General features: G+C 40.0%; 1 protein-coding gene across 1 annotated transcript in view; it reads left to right on the top strand.

Moving 5' to 3' along the window:
- Positions 1 to 22898, top strand: part of ADCY3 (adenylate cyclase 3) — a 2166879-nt gene that overhangs the window by 1145660 nt on the left and 998321 nt on the right. Inside the window, exon 6 of the mRNA XM_044062394.1 lies at positions 9801 to 9959. Within this exon, the coding sequence (XP_043918329.1) occupies positions 9801 to 9959 (159 nt within the window). The remainder of the gene's footprint in view (positions 1 to 9800; positions 9960 to 22898) is intronic.

Raw genomic sequence — 22898 nt, 5'->3', positions numbered from 1 at the left:
GACTGGGAAGTCCCCTTTCAGCCAGGCAGGAGTCTCTATCAAGAAAGTTCCTGGGCAATGTGTCCATTCCACAGGTGAGGCTTCCATCTGACTGAGCAGAAAGTCCCATCTTTTAAAGGCTATGTGTGTTGACACACACAGAATTAGCAAAGATTATGTTGAGGACATCAAAAAAACATACAAGAATCGACCAGTACTCGAATCTGCAGGACACCATCAACCACGACCAACGATTTTACCTAGGTTTCGTCTTTATTCAGGCTTCTTCAGAATAATAAAAATTCAACTGATTCAAGCTTTATAAGTCTCAGCACATGACATCATTCACAATTAGCTAATTAATTAATTAATTAATTAATTAATTAATTAATTAATTAATTGATTTCCAACTTCTTAAAGTGGACTGAACACACTCTATCAATTATTAAAAACATCAGCACTACTATTAAGTAAAATAATAATGATGACTACATCACAATATTATACATACAAATTAAATATAAAAAAATATATACAGCAATATACAAATAAAAACAATAAATAATGATGAACTTGTAAATTTGTCACCCCAAAATATGCTTTAATTTTTAAATAGGGGCAATACTAATGTGGTCATTAATGCCAGGAAAAACCGTGGCATTCAACCTTAGTTGCCACCTCATTTCACTAAGGTCAAGGTGAAGATCCAAAATGTTGCCCTGCACATCCTTAACAATTTTTTGTATCACACAAAATTTAAACTCATGCCCATTGTGTGACTCAGTATGCCTGTACAGGGCATTTGTTTTTCTCATGTGCCTAATGTCTAACATATGTTCATTAATTCTATCTCTAAAGGCTCTACTGGTTTCTCCAACATAAAACGCTGGGCATTGACCACATGTTGCTAAATACACCACATTTTTACTGTAACAGTCAAAATGCCCATAAAGTCTAATTAAATTACCAGCCATAACCAGCTTAGAATCCGTAGGCAGTATAAGATGACACACACTACACCTACCACATTTAAAATTTCCAATAGGCCTACCAGTTGGATTGAAAGAACTTTCACCCTTCTCCAAAATTTGCTTGAATGATTTTGCCTTTCTGAATACACATTTGGGACGACTACCAAGCTTTTCCCATACCAAATTGTCAAGCCTAAGTAACTTCCAATTATTAAACACTATATCCCTAATATTTAAAGCATCAAAAGAATAGGTGGTGATGAAATAAAGACCACAATCTGGGCCTCCCTTACTATCGTTAATCCGTAATGAATTATTACCTACAATGTTAGTGTTAGCTATTTCATTGCTAACCTCAACATCCATATTTGTGGGATCATTATTCACCCTCCCCTTTAACAAAGACCAATATGTACCATCATCTCTCTTCTGCTTTACCTCTGCTATAGCCTGACACATTCCTTCAGGATAACCTCTCCTACGAAACATACTAATGATAAAATCCACCTCTTTTAGGAAGTCCATATCATCACTAACCATCCTGGCAGCCCTGACCATCTGCCCTTTAATAATTGCTTTTTTCTGATGGTCAGGATGCCAGCTGGAATAACTCAAGTAGGAATTTGAAAAAGTAGCTTTCCTATGAATGGTAAATGTCAAAGCCCGCTTACTAGGATGTATTTTCAAGTTTACATCTATGTATATGATCTCCTGTTTATTAAGAGTATGGGTGAACTTCAAAAAGTACACTGTATCATTAATGATTTCAACAAAGTTGTTAACGTCTTCAACACTACCTTCCCACACTATAAACAAATCATCTAAAAAACGGGTGTAGTGCCGAATATTAGACATAAATCTACTTCCAAAAACATATTCCTGCTCCCAATGGGACATGATATAATTGGCATAAATGGGGGCACATGCTGCCCCCATAGCTACGCCTGTTACTTGCTTAAAGTAATGTCCATCAAAGAAAATGTAATTGTTGTTTATGACCATTTCCATTAATGTAAAGAACACATTTATACGATCCTGATCGTACAAACCAGTTTTAAATAATTGTCGCTCTAACCATTCCAAACCTATGTCGTTAGGTATAACAGAAAAAAGATTTACAACGTCAATGGTTACCAAAATTGTATTGCCATTAATGTTTACTGTTCTAAGCTTATCCAAAAATTGCCAAGAGTCCTTGGTGATGTAGTCAAATAATTTTATCCCTTTTTGCAAATGGTAATCCAACAATTTACTTATGAAGCAAGTTTTGCTACGTTTGCCATCCACAATAGGCCTGAACTTAACATCCACTAATCCTTTGTGTATCTTGGGAATTCCAAAAATGCTACTCACCACAGGATATCCACTATTTATGAAAAAGTGCTCTGATTCATCAATTTGCCCTTGCATAAGCAAGTCCTCAACTAACAAGTCCACCCTAGAATTGGCAATATTGACTTGGTTTAAGCTACTTTCCTCATATGTATCTCCACTTAACATGACTAACATGTGGTTAATATAATCATTCCTATCCATAACAACTAAACCACTGCCTTTGTCGGGCTTCATAAATCTAATAGACCTATCCCTAATCAATTCATTTAATAGGCCTAATTCATCCTTCGTTAAGTTGTTTGCTTTATTAAATGCCTTGAGCCCACAAGCCGTCTTACTCCTGTGAATGTAGTCCCTAATGTCAAATTCGCAAATCTTCTCAAACAACCCAACTGTATTGTTAGAAAGGGGCATGAACTTACTAGGCTTTCTTAAAACATCCCTTCGCCCTTCAGCTGTACCTTGAAACATTAACTTCAAGTTCATCTTCCTTGTTAATAACTTTAAATCAACAAGTATATCACTTAAATTACCCTTAACCAATGGAACAAAGGTAGATCCCTTTGAAAATAGTTCAACATGTCCTTTATTAATAACCTTGCTAGAAAAATTATATACTTTATAATCACCATGGCTATTACAAATAACCACAGGATCACTAAGGGAATCACCGTTACTAAGTTGTAATTGTTGATCCGCAAGCTGAATAAGCTGCTCAATATTCTCACCAATAGTTTCATCAGTATTATCGTTGTGAACCTCAATACATTCACAAATAGCAATATTTGATTCGTCATTACATTCCAGTGAAAGACCAGGCACTGTATAAAAACTAAAATCAACACTCAAATCAGCCTGCCCACCATCAATCGGAATTTTTAGTGAATCGTTGTCATCACCAACTGAATCAATACTATAAGAGAAACCATTAGCCTCGATGATGACTTCTGCGATTCCCACTGTTGAAACATCATATACCTCATTACCATGCATATTCCCCTCCATTGCCACATTACTAATCACTTTTGGCCCCTCATTGGTTCCAAATAAACAATCAAAAAAAGAAGAAGAATGAGCATTAAATTCACCAACCGGCTGATCCATTTGACTATCTATAACTGCACAAAATGATTTATTATTGAGCACATCAATTTCACCCAAAATCCCATTAAGCTCCAAATTAAAGTCACTACTTTCATTTGCAAATGTCACTTCAAAGCCCATGTTGGAAATGTTCACTTCATTTAAATAAATGTTTTCGTTGGAATAAGATTAATCAAAATCAATTTTAATGTCCTGGTCAGTTCGAAAAACACCCGCCCAAGAATGCCTTTCAGTGCCGATATTATTTGGTGAGCGGAAACCAAAAATACTGTCGTTATTTAAATAACTGAAAACCTCACCGTCAACGACAAATGGGCCATTCGAGACTACCTTCTCCATTCGTTCCGACCGCCATTGCGTTGTTGGTGAGAATAAAACTTCCCCTTCGGCCTTGCCCCCTGTTTCTGAAATTCGTTGTATTCTCTGCTTCCATGATGTTGGTTCATTTGATTGCGATCCTTTAATCTTTCCGAACGTCTCAGACCTCCTTCTAAAGGGGATGCCTCCTCTACTTCTTCCGTATTAATATTACTAGCCCTTCTCATCACTTCCTCTCCACCATCCGTATGCTGATTGGTTGGATGTGCCCGATAAGCAGAATAGATCCTAGTAAGTGGGCTTTGACATCTACCATTCATAGGAAAGCTACTTTTTCAAATTCCTACTTGAGTTATTCCAGCTGGCATCCTGACCATCAGAAAAAAGCAATTATTAAAGGGCAGATGGACAGGGCTGCCAGGATGGTTAGTGATGATATGGACTTCCTAAAAGAGGTGGATTTTATCATTAGTATGTTTCGTAGGAGAGGTTATCCTGGAGGAATGTGTCAGGCTATAGCAGAGGAGGTAAAGCGGAAGGGAGATGATGGTACATATTGGCCTTTGTTAAAGGGGAGGGTGAATAATGATCCCACAAATATGGGTGTTGAGGTTAGCAATGAAATAGCTAACACTAACATTGTAGGTAATCATTCATTACGGATTAACGATAGTAAGGGAGGCCCAGATTGTGGTCTTTATTTCATCACCACCTATTCTTTTGATGCTTTAAACATTAGGGATATAGTGTTTAATAATTGGAAGTTACTTAGGCTTGACAATTTGGTATGAGAAAAGCTTGGTAGTCGTCCCAAATGTGTATTCAGAAAGGCAAAATCATTCAAGCAAATTTTGGAGAAGGATGAAAGTTCTTTCAATCCAACTGGTAGGCCTACTGGAAATTTCAAATGTGGTAGGTGTAGTGTGTGTCATCTTATACTACCTACGGATTCTAAGCTGGTTGTGGCTGGTAATTTAATTAGACTTTATGGGCATTTTGACTGTTACAGTAAAAATGTGGTGTATTTAGCAATATGTGGTCAATGTCCAGCGTTTTATGTTGGAAAAACCAGTAGAGCCTTTTAAGATAGAATTAATGAACATATGTTAGACATTAGGCACATGCGAAAAACAAATGCCCTGTACAGGCATATTGAGTCACACAGTGGGCATGAGTTTAAATTTTGTGTGATACAAAAAATTGTTAAGGATGTGCAGGGCAACATTTTGGATCTTCACCTTGATCTTAGTGAAATGAGGTGGCAACTAAGGTTGAATGCCACGGTTTTTCCTGGCATTAATGACCACATTAGTATTGCCCCTATTTTAAAATTAAAGCATATTTTGGGGTGACAAATTTACAAGTTCATCATTATTTATTGTTTTTATTTGTATATTGCTGTATATATTTTTTTGATTCATTTTTTTTGATATTTAATTTGTATGTATAATATTGTGGTGTAGTTGTCATTATTATTTTACTTAATAGTAGTGTTGATGTTTTTAATAATTGATAGTGTGTTCAGTCCACTTTAAGAAGTTGGAAATCAATTAATTAATTAGCTAATTGTGAATGATGTCATGTGCTGAGACTTATAAAGCTTGAATCAGTTGAATTTTTATTATTCTGAAGAAGTCTGAATAAAGACGAAACCTAGGTAAAATCGTTGGTCGTGGTTGATGGTGTCCTGCAGATTCGAGTACTGGTCGATTCTTGTATGTTTTTTTGGTTTCCAGTTTTTGTTCGTTGTAAATGGAGAGTATGTTGAGGACATGATTGACAGACTAGGATACTTTGCCAGAGATGGCCTTCATCTGACTCCCCTGGGCTTTCTGGCTTCTGCCAAAGGCTGTTGCCTCCCCCATAGTGCCTTTTTAGGCAAAGTCATGAGGGCAAAATTACCAACATGAAAAATTCTTTTAAACAAAATGTAAAGGTCATTCTGCTAAACGCTAGGAGTCTTAACATAAAACTGCACTCATTGCAAGCATTCCTTGCCCTGCAAGATGCTGACATTTGTGCAGTCACTGAAATCTGGTTCAAAACTGCAGAGAGCATCCCAACCTTACCAGGTTACTTGTCCTACTATACTTGCAGACTCCAAACGGAGGGCTACAAAGCCAAAGGAGGTGGAGTTTCAATATTTATCACAGACACACATGCAAGCTGGTCAAACAGTATGATGCACAGAAGACACTCCAGCTGCAGTTAACTGTTGACAAAACACCTATTCAAATCATAGCTAGCTACAGACCCCCAACCATGACTCAGGATGTCCACTGCACCTATCTGGACTTACTTGAATCCATCAAGATTCAACCCTGTACCCTGATCCTGTGCAGCTTTACCCAACCATAGAGTGGAAGACCTATTCTAGCCCAAACAAGAACGCCCACAGATTCCTTGACTTTGTCAATGCCAATGCATTGGATCAGCTGGTCGATACCTCCACAAGAGGCGAAAATATCCTGGAACTGGTACTAACCAGCATGAATAGCCACTGTAACACCCCTACATGTCATCTTCCTTGGTAAGATCTGACCATAAAGTGATCATTTTTGAATTTACCATCTCCCCTGACCCCCCCCCCCCCACCACCTTGCCAAGGTCAAACAGAAAAACTTTTCCAAAGTTTACTACAACCTCCTGAGAACAGTTATAAGCAGCTTCACAGCCACCATCCCCTTCAGTCTGAAATAGCACTGATGTTCAAGCCTACACCAAAAAACTATATGAGCACCTACATGGACTCAGCAATACTTGACAGAATCAAATCATCTTCCTTATGCCCACTCAAAGGCAAAAAATACAACCTCCATGGGACCTGACAACATCCCTGGCTTCATCCTACATGAACTAGGCAAGAGCTCTCAGCACCATTATACCCTGTTCAACCAAAGCCTGAGCACCGGCTTCATCCCAGCCAAATGGAGGACAGCCACTGTCATCCCTATACACAAAGGTGGAGCGTGCACCGACCCAGGCAATTATAGGCCCATCAGCCTAACTAGCCTGATCTGCAAGGCCATGGAAGGCATTATCATGGACCTTATAAACAAGGACAGTGGCAACCTCTGAAAGCTTGATCTCACACAGTTTGGTTTTGTCAAAGGGAGATCATACCTGTTAAACTTGGTTGACTTTGAAACAGTCACGAAAGCCATGGACGAGGGGAAGACAGTGCACACCACCTACTTTGACCTAACTAAAAGCCTTTGACAATATTCTCCACTCGGGTATAATAGATAAACTCTCCCAGCTAGGCATCAACCCATATGTTACCAGATGAGTAGCCAACTGGCTCACTGATAGAACCCAGTCAGTCAAAATAGGGGAAGCCACCTCTAGTAGTAGACCTGTAACAAGCAGCAAACCCCTAGGATTGGTCTTGGGGCCTCTACTGTTTGGGATATACTTTTCTGAGGTGTAAGCCAAACCAGTGGTCTGTGAATGACCAAGCCTTATCAGACCAATTATCGAGTACAGTGCCCCCTTTGGCATGTACCTTGCTAAGCACATGCAGCAGCTGGAGAAACCACAGAGGTTCCTGACCAGAAAATTCAAGGTCTCAAATACCTATCCTGTACAGATAGGCTAAAAGCCCTGTCCCTCTACTCAGTCTCATGCAGCCTGCTCAGAGTTGACCTGTGTCCGGCATACAAGGCCGTCTCAGACCCAGCCTTGATGGAGTTGCATATCTGTAAGTCAAACTCCACTCATACAACCCACATGCAAGGCCTCACCCTGGTCTGTAATATTAATAGATCTTTTTGGAGGGATAGATTTGTGTCTCAAAGACTCCCCCATCTGTGGACTAGATTCCCTCTCCATGTCAAACAGAGTACCTCAGTAGCCCTCTTTAAGCGGAACCTAGATGGGAAACAGAAAATAGGTCCCTGGGATCCCACTTGTGTCCCTGCTGGACAGGGGAAACAGATGCTGACTTTGTGGGAACATGGGCAAAATTCTTGGCTAGGCTTATAAGAGCATCCAGGCCAATAGCCTAGTATCGTCCTATGAACCTGTGAAACAAAACATAGGCATTGGCCAGATGCCCAGGAATGCTCCATGTAAGCATGCCAGTTCCTGTGGTTACTTGAAAACATCAAGGAATGTGCAAAACAAGTTATCTGTCAGGTCTCAGGGTTACGGAGCTTGTGCATAAACAAGAAAGAATATGAAAAACAAGTCATAAAGTAGCCTCAAAAACAAGAAGGAATGTGAAAACAAGTCATAAAGTAGCCTCATTCCCATAGTTAAATCGAAAAAATAGAGTAAAATATAGCATAAAGAATATTAACCCTTTACTATATTAGTTTTACCATACCAAGTCAGCAGTCAGTTCATTTACACTCAAGGTATACCTTTTGTATCACATTCGTATCACCGGATTAGACCAAGGATAGAGCCCTGTGGTACTCCTAATGTAACAGATAACAGTGAGGCGAGTTGACTTTGCCATTTTACAGCTTGTTTTCAGTCTGTTAAATAGTTGTGGAATCATGTAAGGGTGGTATTGCTTAGTTTAAGAGATAGAAGTTCGTTTAGTAGTTTTTGATGGGAGACGGTGTCAAAAGCTGTTGCCATGTCTTGGAATATTGAAGGAATCCAAGGAGACTAATTGTCCGTTGTTTCTGAATTGGTTAGTAGCATTTGTGAAACTTAGAAGAGCTGTGGTAGTACTGTGGTTAGGTCGAAAGCCGTTTTGGGAATTAGTGATAAGGTTATTAGAAAAAAGGTAGTTCATGAGCTGGGAATGGATACATTTTTCCAGAAGTTTGGATAGAGAAGGCAAAATTGCAATTGGTCTGTAATTAGAAATGTCTGTGCATGTTCCTCCTTTGTGAAGTGGAATGATATAGGAAGTATTCCAGATTTTGGGAACATACTGACTTCAGTTATGGAGCAATTGATTAAAATGGAGACTGGATAGGCTATTGCTCTAGACTAGCAGCTATCTTAAGGTATTCAGAGAGTAGGTTGCTGGCAGCAAGGGAAGTAAGTTTAAGCTTACATAGCATCTTTCTTTTGGTGCTTGCTTGAATGGGGGTGAAGGAGAAAGCATTTGAAGTTGTTTTAGGATTTAAGGGAGTGTTTAGAGGTGTATTACAGGAAGTTTTGGTTAGGTTTAAAACTGAGTTTTTGAAGTAAGCATTGAACTGAGTGGCTATACTGTCTGGAGTATTTGTGTTGGTGGGAGATAGGGTCACAATTTGACCTGGTTTCAGTAGCTGATTTTTAGAGGCCCAGAATTTTTTGTGGCTGTTTTGGTATTTTAGTTGGGTTGTATTGTAGTAAGTCTTTGTCATGTTTAATCTGCTTCTTCTGAATTGGCAAAAAAAGTTTCGAGTGGCCTGTTTTTTATTGGACTGTTACAGAGCCCAAGCTTTGTCCCTGGAAGCAGGGGCAAAAAAATGGACTACCCACAAAGAACATGAATGGAGATAGTCATGGGAGTTTCACCAACCCCCCTCATTAATTATTTATGAATGCTCCATTTGCAGCTGAATTTCTAAATTGCTGACTTCAAGCCAGCCTCAGCTTTTCAGTTCAGTGACAGCCCTTACCATTCCAAAGTGGTGATATTGTGAAAATGGCCTTATATTTTAGCAAAGGTGAGAACTTCAGAACTTTATGTAGTGCATTAGATGGAGTTTTACTAATTATAAAGAAGGATCACAAATTCCTGTCTTTCTTACCAGTGATGGTGCTTCCTGTGTATTCCAGAATACCATAACTTTCCTTGCAGCTGTCTCAAGACTCTGTGCCAACCTTGAGTCATGTGTTTTGTTTTTCCCATATCAACATCCAGTTTAGTTGTTAGTAACAGCTTTGCTAAACAGGTAGATATGTTTTTTTCTTACTACAAATTCATTATATAATATGCCTTATTTAGTTTTCTAGTAAATGTAGCCCAATGCATAGAAATAAATGTAAAATTATATGCTGCTTTAGATAAAATGATAGGTAAAATGCAGCAATGTAACTCAGTACATAGAAAATGTATAAAAGGCAAAACATATCTTGTTTTAGTGTCACTGTACTAAAATGTACTAATCCATTCCTAAAAATAGAATTTTTCTTTTCCTTTAGTTATGTGCGGGAGAAGACCAAAACAGATGTTGACATGCGGGTGGGTGTTCATACAGGCACCGTGCTGGGTGGTGTCCTAGGACAGAAGCGTTGGCAATATGATGTCTGGTCAACAGATGTTACGGTTGCAAACAAGATGGAGGCTGGAGGCATCCCTGGGTGAGTATTTATGAACATGTCGTAGACTAAAGAAAGATGAGCATTCCCAAAAAATCAGGTTTTGTGCAGTGCATTACTTTTGTAAATGTCAGTATTTCAGTGCAGAGACATAGCAAATCCAGATGCTATCACTTAGTATAAGCTGTCATTACATATATATATAATAATAATTTGAGATTTAGTAGTGAACCCATATATATATATATATATATATATATATATATATATATATATATATATATATATATATATATATATATATATAAAATACACACACACTATGTAAAATAAAATTTACACCTCTACCCCACGTGCAAAATGGGGGTAAAAAAGGGAGTTGAATTGGTTTCTGGTTTGCATGTTACATATATATGTGTGTGTGTGTGTGTATAATATTTTTTACATTCATCTGCAACCCCTTATCCCATTTTAGCACATGGGGCAGGGGTGTCATTTCAACAGTGATAGTCATCTAGACACAAGGTTCACACTGCCAGGTGGCTAGCCCTGCCGCGGTTGTTCTTATGTGCCATTCATTCACATGCATACACTCACACCTATGGACTGTATTGAGCATCCAGTCGACCTATTGTATGTCTTTGGAATGTGGGAGGAAACCAGAGCACTCAGAGAAAACCCACATGAACACAGGGAGAACATGCAGACTCCACACAGAATGCACCCCAGCTGAGAATTGGACCTGAGAACATCTTGCTGTGAGGCGACAATGCTAGCCATTGTACCACTGTGCCACCAATATATGTATAGATGTATATACATACATCTGGCCAAGAAGTCCTTAAATTGCACTTGGCTACTCATAGAGTACCTCAGATGTGCGTTTGCCCCCATAAACCATCCCCAAACCAGCAAATCTACAATAGTCTCTTATCATTTAGAGAACCTTTGCTAGTATGGACCCTTTATAGAGCACCCCATTAATATAGACCCTGTTTAGAGCACCTAGTTATACCACATCTCTCTATTTTCTCACCCTACTGTGAAAACAGGATTTAACCTAGAATTATGGATGGGCAGTTTCTCTCCATTTCTCCTACCAGCCTGATTGACATGGGTATCCTGAGGCAGTGTGGCAACTGCCTCATGTACACAGACTCTACTCCTAAATCACACATCTGCACTAAGAATCTGGAATCCTTGCTTTCTTGTGCACAGAACAGTAACAGTGAACAGATGATCAGCTCACATATTACACCTCCGACACAAACCATGCACTCGGCACATAAGCCATCATAAGCGCAGGTACTCACCAGAAACCTCTCTAAACACCAGAGACCTTCCAAATGCAAACATGCTACACCTAATACAGTACCTACAGCACTCAATGCACATAAAAACACAAGCAAAAGTGTCTCACCAAATAAGCCCCTAAGGCAAAGCACATCTAAACCAAATTTTTTAGTCATAGTTGACTCCATTGTGAGACACACAAATGTCCCATTCACCAGGCTGGATAAGGAGAAGGTTACGGTCAGCTGTCTATCGAGTGCCAGGATCCATCAGATCACACATCCTCTTAAGTCTCTCAACAATAAGTACAATAAGTACCTTTATGACTCCATCATAGTTCATGTTGGTGTCATTGACTTGAGACGAACCTCACTGGATTATATGAAGAGAGACATGATTGAGCTCTGTGAATGTGTGTCCCAGGCAGGTATGTCCCTAGCCTTGAGCAGCATTCTACCATCACCTAGGATGATACCACAATATAAACAAAAAACAAAAAAAATGATTGACTTCAACATTTGGCTTAGTTTCTGGTGTCATTCTATGGGGATCCAGTTCCTGTCATCCTGGGATGACATGGTTGATAGACCACACTGCTTTGCCAGAGATGGTCTTCACCTGTCACCTCTAGGCTTTTGGTTACATGCTAAGGCACTTGCCTCCCCCATAGTGAGTTTTTTAGGCAAGGACTCAAGAACAATATTTCTGACATGAAAATAATAAAAGGTTATGTTCCTAAATGCTAGGAGTTTAAATCAGAAACTGCACTCTGTGGAAGCACTCCTTTGGAGAATGTTGACATCTGTGCATTCACAGAAACATGGCTCAGGGCGGCAGAGAGTACCCCAGCCTTGCAAGGCTACAATGCCTTCCACACTTTTAGACCACAAAATGAACATGTGAGAACCAAAGGAGGAATATCTATCTTCATTAAAGATAACTACACCTCTAGACTTGTTAGACAGGAAAACTCCTTGGAGTTAATCCAAGTTCAATCATCAGTCAAATTACAACCAAACACTCTAGTCATGGGCAATTTTAACTATCCCTCCATCGACTGGCAAACTTATACGAGTACCAACATGCTTGCACAAAGTTTGCTGGACTTTGTTAACACTAATGCCCTGGAACACATAGTACGCAACCCCACAAGGGGCTCAAATATTCTTGACCTGGTCCTCACCAGTATGGGTGACCATTGTACCACCACAAGTATAGGACCCTCATTGGTTAAATCTGATCACAAATCAGTCAATTTGAAGTAACTAGAACACCTGAACCCCTTTTAAGTGAAATCAAGCTAAAAAAATCACCAAAAGTAATTATACCCTCCTAAGGGATGGCATAAATAATGTCCAACCTCCTGTTTCCACAGATGGCATTGACAGCTGTACTAAAGTATACACAGATGCTCTGTACAAACACTTAAACAAATGTACTGACACAGCTGTACCTGATAGGATCAAAACAAGATTTTCAAGAAAAAGCAAGTCTCTCTCTGGTGGACAGCTCGATTAATAAGTTATACAACAAGAGGAAGATGTTGCTGTCTATGAATAAAAAAGAGAGGTCTCAGCAAGAACATCCTCCTCTTCTCGAACAAACAAATAAGACAACTTGTAAAATCCTCTAAGGGCAACTTCAAAAAAATTTAGCAACCATAGCTAAGGATAACAATAAGGCATTCTTCAGCTGTATCCATAACCTAAAAGGTAGGACCCAGACGTGTGCTGAACTAGCTGTGGATGGCATCCCACACAATGTTTCTGCGAAAATAGCTAACCTATTAGCAGACAGGCTTGGTGAAAATTTCATCCCCCTGTCCCCTCCAAACATTCCACAGAGCATTCCTGTCAGAAGAAAAAATTCAAGCGAGTCACATCTGCCTCAGGTGATGAAAAACTTCTTTATTTGCAGCTAACCAGATTACAGCAACATGTTGGCCAAGATGATCTCAATCTGATCAGCTTGTTTACTGACATCAACTTTTATACTTTCCTGTTACTAGCCAAAATAGCTTTTGTTACATTTCTGACAGTTGACAGCTGGCTATGAAAAACATCTAGGATCAACATTTACCTCAGAAAAGAATGCTTTACCTCAAAACCACAGTTAGTGTAGAACGTTTAAAAAGGTACAGAGTTCAACAGTGATAGCTGGAATTTTCCAGGACACACAGCCTGCTTCAGTACTCAGCCGTGCGTCCTTTTACCAAGCTTTCATTTAACTGCAGTTAGCTTTCTTTATTCAGAAGTATAGAAAACAGATGTTATTCAAGTTCATAAGCAAACTACATATATCATAGATAAAGCCCATCTTTAATAAACATGGTTCAATGACCTTTTCTTACCAACACTTCAGCAAATAGCATATTCATTTTGCTAGATGGGAGAGAGAGACAAATAACAGTATGTTTTAAAACTTTTTCTCTTAACATTTCCCCCCTCAAAACACTTTTATTTGTCTTTTTTATTTCAGCAATATATGGTAAAAACTAAGTTTTTCTTTGCATACATTACTTCATTTGCAAGACAAACTTTTAAACTTTAAAACATTTGCAAAAGTCACATTTCAATGTATTCACTTTCACCAGTCTGTTGCAACTGCTAGTACATCGTCTTCGTAACAGCAGTATCAACCAGTCTTTGTAGAAGACCTCTGATACAGGGTATACAACAGCAACCACATACCACCACAATAGCCACAGCGACTCCGACGGACACCAGGAAACTGCTGATGAGATGACTCCATTTTCCAAACCACGCTTGTAGAAAGTCTGTGAAGGGATTATTTACCCCAGAGTTCTCTGCCAATTCTTCGGATAACATCCCCAAACCTTTCAAAGCTCGAGTGATGCTCCCATCAGGGGCAGTGTTATTCGGAATATATGTACAACAGAAAGTCCCAAACATCCTGCAAACTCCTCCTTCTTTGGCCAGGAGCATATCCAACGCAATTCGATTCTGCCATGCCACCTGCGAAGTGGCCTCCAGTTGTTCAGCAATACCTTTTAATGCATCTTTGGTATAGTTCACAAAACGCTGCTGGTTATAGTAAATGTAGTTGATCCAATCCACATTCTTATTGGGTTGAATTCCAGACAAAGATGGATGCAAAACCAGCCGCTATTTGGTTTATTGCTTTGTATTCATCAGGCACGCCTCTTGGTACGCCAATGCTCTCGATGTAGACACTGCTATCGAAGGATTGCTTCGGTGCCTCTCTTTTTCTCTTATTCAACCACTTCTGCTTTATTTCAGGTTCTCTTACGAAATTGCTTGCTGGAACTGGGAAAATGTAGAATGGCAGAATTAATTTTGCAAGTGCACAAGTTCCCTTTCAGGGAATCGTAAGCCTTGATCTGAGTTTTCTGTCTCCACATAACCACCATACATCTGCCAAACTATGTGGTTCTCCAGAAATGGATTCCCATTGCCATTCACAGTAACATTGCAATAATTCTGTCCCATATTGCCATAATTCTTTCCTGTGCCATCTCTGGAAATGCACATATACGAACCTGGATAAGAGATTGCTGTAGGCGGTTTCTCAACTTTGCTTATGACTGGAAAACGCTGAGTTTCATTTTTGCATTTATCTTCGGTTTTGTTGAAGAATAACTTTAACAGACACGTCAGATTACCTTCAGCTTGCATCAATGGGACTGTCGCTAGTTGCTGTTTACCTTCAGCACAAGAAACACAGTTTTCACGATGTGCCTCTCGGGTACTATATCTAACCCAAGATAACCATTCATTATGGTGTACGAATCCCATCTCGAGTAACAATTGTTCTTCTTCTGTGAAGGCAAAATCTGCTTTACTTGTAGCATTTTTAAGGCTTTGCACTTTAAGTTGGAGGGTCCCCAAAGGATCAGTTCCAATTGGAAGAGACACTCCGATTCCATAAACTCCTGAATCACTTTCTTGTGGTGACACGATGGTTATAGTAATCACTTCAGTACCTTGGAAATGCGCAATTTTTATTCTTTGTTGCCTGCTTTTATCTTTCTCCGGTATCACTGCACCACTTGTTTCCCATCCATTCACATCTGTTGACCACCAAACAGTTGACCAGGACGTACAGTCTCTATTGCACAAATATTTTGCACGAATCAAGAAATCATTATTGTTCCATTTAGCACAGTCCAAAATTCCTTCACAAAGTTTTACCTTGAACACAGTAGTAACACCTGTTTGCGCTTGCAGCACCACCATTCCTTTTTCTCTCACAATTGTTCCTTATCGTATGGACATATTTACTTTCGCCACCAAAATCATCATCACGTAACAGTTCAAGTACCAGTTGAACATGGCCATCCTTCCTTTGTAGTCAGACTTTGCATTCAGGGGTCCGATGGAGTCTGACCAACATCAATGGCAGAAGGAAAAGTCTTTAGCTTTTTACAGTGGGTGATATGAATCCACGAAGTCCTCTCTGCGATCTTTACAGCCGTAGGTGTTGAGATAAGTACATGATATGGGCCTTCCCACCTGGGGGATGACCAGTTCTTTCTCTTCACAATTCGGATCCACACCCAGTCCCCGGGTGCCACGCTTAACAAGGTTTCACTTCTGGAATCTGCAAAGGAGTCATTGGTTACAAGAGACTTGACATTTAGCAGCTTCTTCATATAATCCACCAGATCCTCACCCCCCTCACGTTCCGCTGGCAACAATCCTTGCCACTGCGGGACGTAATATGGTCTCCTTAACAAAAGTTCAAATGGTGTAAGTCCTTTGTAGGAGGGTGAGATTCGCATGTACAGGAGTGCCAAAGGAAGGCACGCAGTCCAGGATTCTGCCATCAGCTTGCGGAGCTTACTCTTCAGGACACCATTGTGTCTCTCCACCAGTCCAGCTGACTGCGGATGGTAAGCACAATGGTACTTGAGATCAATTTGAAACACTTGACCCAACTTCTGCACAATCTGGTTTACAAAATGAGACCCATTATCACTATAAATGCGCCTTGGAAGGCCAAATCGGGGAATTATTTCTGTTGTCAAAAGCTTTGCTACTGTGTGTGCATCAGGATACTTTACTGGAAAAGCTTCTACCCATTTAGAAAAAGCATCAATTATGACTAGACAAAACCTTTTTCCCTCTGAGGGGGTCAACTCAATAAAGTCCATACAGAGTGTGTGGAATGGATATGGAGGGGTAGGGAATGCCTGCTGAGATTTTTTAACTCCCCCCTGAGCATGATACTTTGCACATAATAAACAAGATAAACAGAATTGCTTTGCATAAGTTGAAAACCCCTTACACCAAAACACCTTAGACACTATTTGAACCATTGTCTGTACTCCTACATGGGCAGGTCCATGGCTAACCAATGCAGCATACCTAAAAAGGTTTGAGGGTAATACCATTTTGCCATCTGATGTCCTATACAACCCATCCTGTTGTGTAATACCATATTTCACCCAACGACATTTTTCCTTCTGTGTTGTTAATGTTTGCATTACTTTTAGTGTCTCTAAGTCTAAGAGGTGTCCGGGCTCTAAATCATTGTCATGTAAAAGCAAATCATTTTCTTGAGCTGCCTTTTTTGCAGCCATATCAGCAAGGGCATTTCCCCTGGAGACAGGATCTTTTCTATTGGTATGTGCAGAACATTTACATATCGCTATCTGAAGTGGTAGTTGCACTGCATCTAACAACTGTAAAATTAAATCTCTGTGATTTATTGGTTTGCCTGTCGCAGTAACCATTCCTCTATTCTTCCATTGTTGAGCGAAAACATGCACAGTGGAGAAAGCATACTGACTATCTGTATAAATTGTCACTTTTTTACCCTCCCCTAAGGTACAAGCTTGAGTCAAAGCCACTAACTCAGCTGCTTGGGCAGAATAAATGTTTGACAATCCTTTTGCTTCCAAAACTTCAGTTTCTGTGGTGACAGCATACCCTACTAGTGTTTTTCCTACACTGTCTTTCTTTGCTGATCCATCTACAAACAAAACAAGATCAGAATCTACCAACGGAATATCCGTTAAATCTGGTCGGGGAAGTACTTTGTCATGAATGCTCTCTAAACAAACGTGTGGAGTACCTTCTTCTGGAGTCAGCAAAAGTGTCGCCGGGTTAAGAGTAGTACATCTTTCTATGGTCATATGTGGCTGTGTCAGCAGCACTGTCATACACGACAAATGTCGACTAGGAGATAAAAAGGTTATCTTATCTTGCAAAAGTATAGTAGCTACTGAATGTGGAACTCGCAATTTTAATGGGTGAAACAAAACTAATGATGCTGAGGCTTGCACTGCCATGGCGGCTGCCACTACAGCTTGAACACAATGCGGCAATGCCCTTGCAACAGGATCTAATCTGGAGGAATAAAAAGCTATCGGTCTCTGTTTATCCCCATGTACTTATACCAGAACCGAAGTCATATATCCTCCCTTACAATCAACCATTTGTACAAACTGCTTAGAATAGTTCGGAAAACCCAAAACCGAGGATCCTGCTATCAATTGCTTAATTCTTTTAAATTCTATTAAATGCTTGTATTGCCTTATCTGTCCACTGTATATTACTTTTAGCTGCAATGGGAGTGTCATAGATCAGTGTGGTCAATGGCCCTACTTCTTCAGCATAATTAGAAATCCATCTTCTACAAAAATTAGTCACACCTAAAAACGACATCATCTCCCACTTAGTCGTGGGCATAGGTGCTTCAAGAATTGCTTGTTTTCTTTTATTTTCCACTTGTCTACCTTCCTGCGAGATTAAATAACCCAAGTACTTTACTTGTGCTTTCCACAATTGTAACTTTTCTTTATTTACCTTATGTCCTTGCTCAGCTAAAAAACTAAGAAGGGCAAGGGTATCCTTTCTACAACTTTCCTGCGTGGGTGAGGCCAACAAAATATCATCTACATACAACAGAACCTGGCTTCCCTCTGGGGGAACAAACTGAGCTAAATTAGCAGCCATTTCTTGTGCGAATATTGTCGGACTCTCACAATAACCCTGTGGCAATCTGGTGTAGGTGTATCTTTTAGCTTGATAAGTGAATGCAAACCAAAATCTACTCTCCTTATGTAGTGGTATGGAGAAAAAAGGCATTGCTTATATCTGACAGAAAAATATCTGTGCTGAGGTAGTAAATCATTAAGTAGTGTATAGGGGTCAGGGACCACTGGTGCTCTTGGGATCACAGCTGACTTAACTGCTTGTAAATCCTGAACCAACCTCCATGACCCATCCGGTTTCTTTACAGGAAACAACGGAGTATTGCAGGGTGAATCTGGGCATTCAGCAAGAATTCCTACCTGTTTTAGCTGTTCAATAACTGGCTTAATTCCTTCCTCCGCTTGTTTACTTAGTGGATATTGGTGCTTATGAGGTCTAAAACCTGACTTTGGAGTTATACAAACTTCACCTGCTGTTTTCATCAGTCCCACATCCCCTTTACCTTTTGACCATAATTCTACAGGCAAGGCACCTAACGCACTATCTTCCTCTTGAGTTAGGAGGATTTGTCATGCCACTTCTACTTTGTCATCCCTGAAGTGCACGCTTGGTCGTGCCCAAGTCACCCAATTTAATCTTTGTACCTGGATCTGTTGATCTTTCAACTGACTTTCAGACATTGTGTCCCAAATCGTTACCTTTTTCGCCAAATCTACCCAATGTGTCCCCACTGCTTTAGTAACTGAAACATGCGGTCTATAACTTGAGCGATATAAAGAACTCATTTCCTTAGTCAAAGTACAGGTTACTACTGTATTACCTTGCGTATCCCAAAACATATCATTCAAAATTATCCTTGCACACTTGTGCTTAAAGAATTCTTTTTCAAATTCTTTATCCGGACCAGGGGCCTTATAGAACATTGTACAATGTAAGTGCGCCGCAACCTGCGGTGACCCGCTCCTAGATTTACTTAGAGCTAGATTGATCAACTCTGTATCAACCCCCCCCCCCGGGCCGTCTGAAATCAAGTCTAGGCTATACCAGTAAAACAAGTCTTGTACTCCCTGTACTACTAAGCCATCCACTAACCTTTTTGCCTCAATACCTTTAGGTGTGGGAATTGCCGCTATTCCAAACACATGCATCAAATCTCTTCCCAGCAAATTAACTGGACAAACTTTTGATATAATTACCCTACACCTAACAGTTTGGTTTGTTTGTGGATCTGTGAACAGTAGAGGATGAGACAGTGGTTCCTTATAAATTTTCCCGTTTGCCGCTTTTACAAGGACACACTCATCTGTTTCGCAGTTTGGAGGCAGAACTGCTGGACCCAAAAGTGTACGTGATGCACCTGAATCACATAAAAACTCCACTTTCTGTCCCTCAGCCAAAAACTCTATCATGGGTTTCTGATCTAGATGCATAGCAATACCCAAATTTGCCAGGTTTATGACTTCACAGTCACAATCCCGCCCTTCCATTAGAGTGTTCTGACATTCATCATAGAGAGTGTCTGCCTCTTCACTATCCCCATAATGAAGATGGCGCCTTTCTTTACTATCATATAGTCATGCGGAGCCCTTGTTCGTAAGCTGTGGGGGATGTTGCCACTCTTCACAGTCGGCAGCGAAGTGCCCACGTCTACCGCATTTAAAACATTCTCCACGTTTTAACCTTTCCCTATAGGCTGAATGTCCACCCAGTTCATTTAACGTGTCCCATTGCGGGCCCCCACGTTTTTTAATGCCACCACAGCGCCCTTGCCCCCTTTGGTCCTGTACTAAGTATATACCACCATCATCCCCTACTGCCAACACTTGTACTTTCTTTTTCTTTTTTAGATTAAAATGTCGCTCAGCATGCCATGCATATTCAAACAAAGGTTGCAGTCTACATGTTCTGTGATCTACCATGTGCTTAGTAATAAAACTACTTATCGGAGCCTTACAACCTTTAAGGAAAGCATTTTTTAATTGCTGTTCATATGGACTATCATTAGTCTGATCCTGCGGAATCATCATTCCACAATGGTTATTGAACACTTCTGTCAGTCTTGCAATATAATGATCTACAGATTCATCATAATTTTGGAGGCACTGATTTATTACTGTCCAATCTGCTGTTGGACGCCACTTATCAGAAATTCTCTTTAACAGATCAGTGACTCGTGTGTCTAACACCCCAGAATTATGCTTTAATGTAGTGCCGTCATCTGCCTTACATGTCCAAGTACCACAAACTAAGCGCCAATCTGGACCTAAGATTTGTCACACTACTTGTTCTACTTCTAAACCATTTAGATGATAACTTAAACGCATACCAACTATGTCCTCAGAAAACTTTTGAAAATTAACCTTGGGGTGAGGAATACCATCCGTAGCTCGTTTTATATCCTCTCTAGCCCAGGGACGATAAACTAAAATAGTTGGTTCTTGTCCAACATCTCCTGCTTGTGGGTTTGCAACTTGTATTAAGGGAAGAGCTTCTGAATGGTCAGAAAGTTTAATAGCCCAACGTCCTTGCCCTGCTGGTCCTGACCTTAACTGCATAGGTTGGTCTACCTGTTGCAAAGCAACTTTAGGTACTACAGGAATTTGTGGGTAAATTGGAGGGTCACAACATTTCCTTGAGCAGCTAATAACCCACCCTGCTGTACAGATCCCACATCTTCAGACTGATATTGAGGAGGTTCCCCCGGTATGGCAGCAGCAATTTCACCATACGGTGGGGCGGTTGCCTGCCTTTGTACTGCACAAACTGTGTGCTCATCCTCTTTATCTAAAAATAAAGCTACTTTTCCACTTGGCACCAGTGATCCCTTTTGATTTATTTTCTCTTTTTCCTGACACTGTTTTTCTTTTATAGCTCGTTTATTTGCTTCTTCTAACCATTTTTGTGCTTGGGGAAATCCCAATTGTCTTTGCTTTTCAGTTCTAGTTCCTGCATCCTTTTTTAAATCTCTAACCAATTTTGCACAGGCATTCTTATTCAGTGTACCATCAAAATCATATTTCAACTTCCACTTCTTCAAAAATTTAACATTATTTTTGTTTAAACTTTTCATATACTTAGCATCAACATTTAAACAGGCATCACTCTCACACTTGCAGCAACTTGAACCATGTTTTCCCTAGATTTCTTATTTTAGGACTGTATATTTTAGGACTGCATCAAAATTATTTTTACAGGGCTTATTACAAAATGGGGCTATCTTAACGGGGATCCTAACAAAATAACAGGTAATCCTAACAAAATAATCTTAACAATTATTTCTACCCACCCTTAACTAAAAATAAAACCCTTGTCGACAAGGTTAAATTAAATTAAAAGAAAAAAAAGTATTTTTCATCCTATCTGAACCAGATGAGACTCCGTTTCCCCTTTTGGTTCAGAAACTGTCCCTCAGATAGGGATCAGAGAGCGGCCGGCCTCTTTCCAACGACAAACTGTCCCTCAGATAGGGATCAGAGAGCGGCCGGCCTCTTTCCAACGACAAATCAGTCGGAGGGCTTTCCGTCGAGGGAATCTTAAGATGGGAAACCCTCACCTGCACAGGTTTTTCGATCTCTCTGTCGGTCTGATCCGTATCTTCGTAGAGGTTTCCGGTCCGAAGGACCAAAATGTCAGAAGAAAAAATTCAAGCGAGTCGCATCTGCCTCAGGTGATGAAAAACTTCTTTATTTGCAGCTAACCAGATTACAGCAACATGTTGGCCAAGATGATCTCAATCTGATCAGCTTGTTTACTGACATCAACTTTTATACTTTCCTGTTACTAGCCAAAATAGCTTTTGTTACATTTCTGACAGTTGACAGTTGGCTATGAAAAACATCTAGGATCACAATTTACCTCAGAAAAGAATGCTTTACCTCAAAACCACAGCTAGTGTAGAATGTTTACCTCAAAACCACAGTTAGTGTAGAACGTTTAAAAAGGTACAGAGTTCAACAGTGATAGCTGGAATTTTCCGGGACACACAGCCTGCTTCAGTACTCAGCCGTGCGTCCTTTTACCAAGCTTTCATTTAACTGCAGTTAGCTTTCTTTATTCAGAAGTATAGAAAACAGATGTTATTCAAGTTCATAAGCAAACTACATCTATCATAGATAAAGCCCATCTTTAATAAACATGGTTCAATGACCTTTTCTTACCAACACTTCAGCAAATAGCATATTCATTTTGCTAGATGGGAGAAAGAGACAAATAACAGTATGTTTTAAAACTTTTTCTCTTAACAATTCTCTCTACATTTCTCTCACTTTTAATCTCCAAAGAGCAACTCATTAATGCTCTCTCCAAGGCCAACAACATAGCCTGTATGGGACCGGATAGCATCCCTGGTTGCATTTTAAATGGTCTAAAATATCAGTTAGCAGTTCCATTAGGTACTCTCTTTGACCACAGCCTCAGTACTGGTTTTGTCCCTGCTGAATGGCAAATCTGTGCATACAGCCTACCTTAACCTAGCCACAGCCTACAACACAATCCCACACTCGGGCATCATTGATAAATTCTTCCAGCTGAATATCAACCCTTATGTCATCAGGTAGATTGCTAACTGGCTCACTGACAGATAAAACTCAGTCAAAGTTGGGGACTTTACCTCAACTTGCAGACCTGTCACCAGTGGGGTTCCACAGGGGTCAGTGCTGGGCCCCCTCTTGTTTAGAATATATTTCTCAGAAGTTCAGGCCAAAACGGTGGGGCTGTGGCTAGTTTTCTTATGACTGCAAATTAGGTGCAATCATTGAACCCAAATGAT

Source organism: Protopterus annectens, chromosome 2.part1 (genome assembly GCF_019279795.1).
Source record: "Protopterus annectens isolate FY-2018-M chromosome 2.part1, PAN1.0, whole genome shotgun sequence".
NCBI lineage: Eukaryota > Metazoa > Chordata > Ceratodontiformes > Protopteridae > Protopterus > Protopterus annectens.
This window is presented reverse-complemented; position numbering and strand designations above follow the sequence as displayed.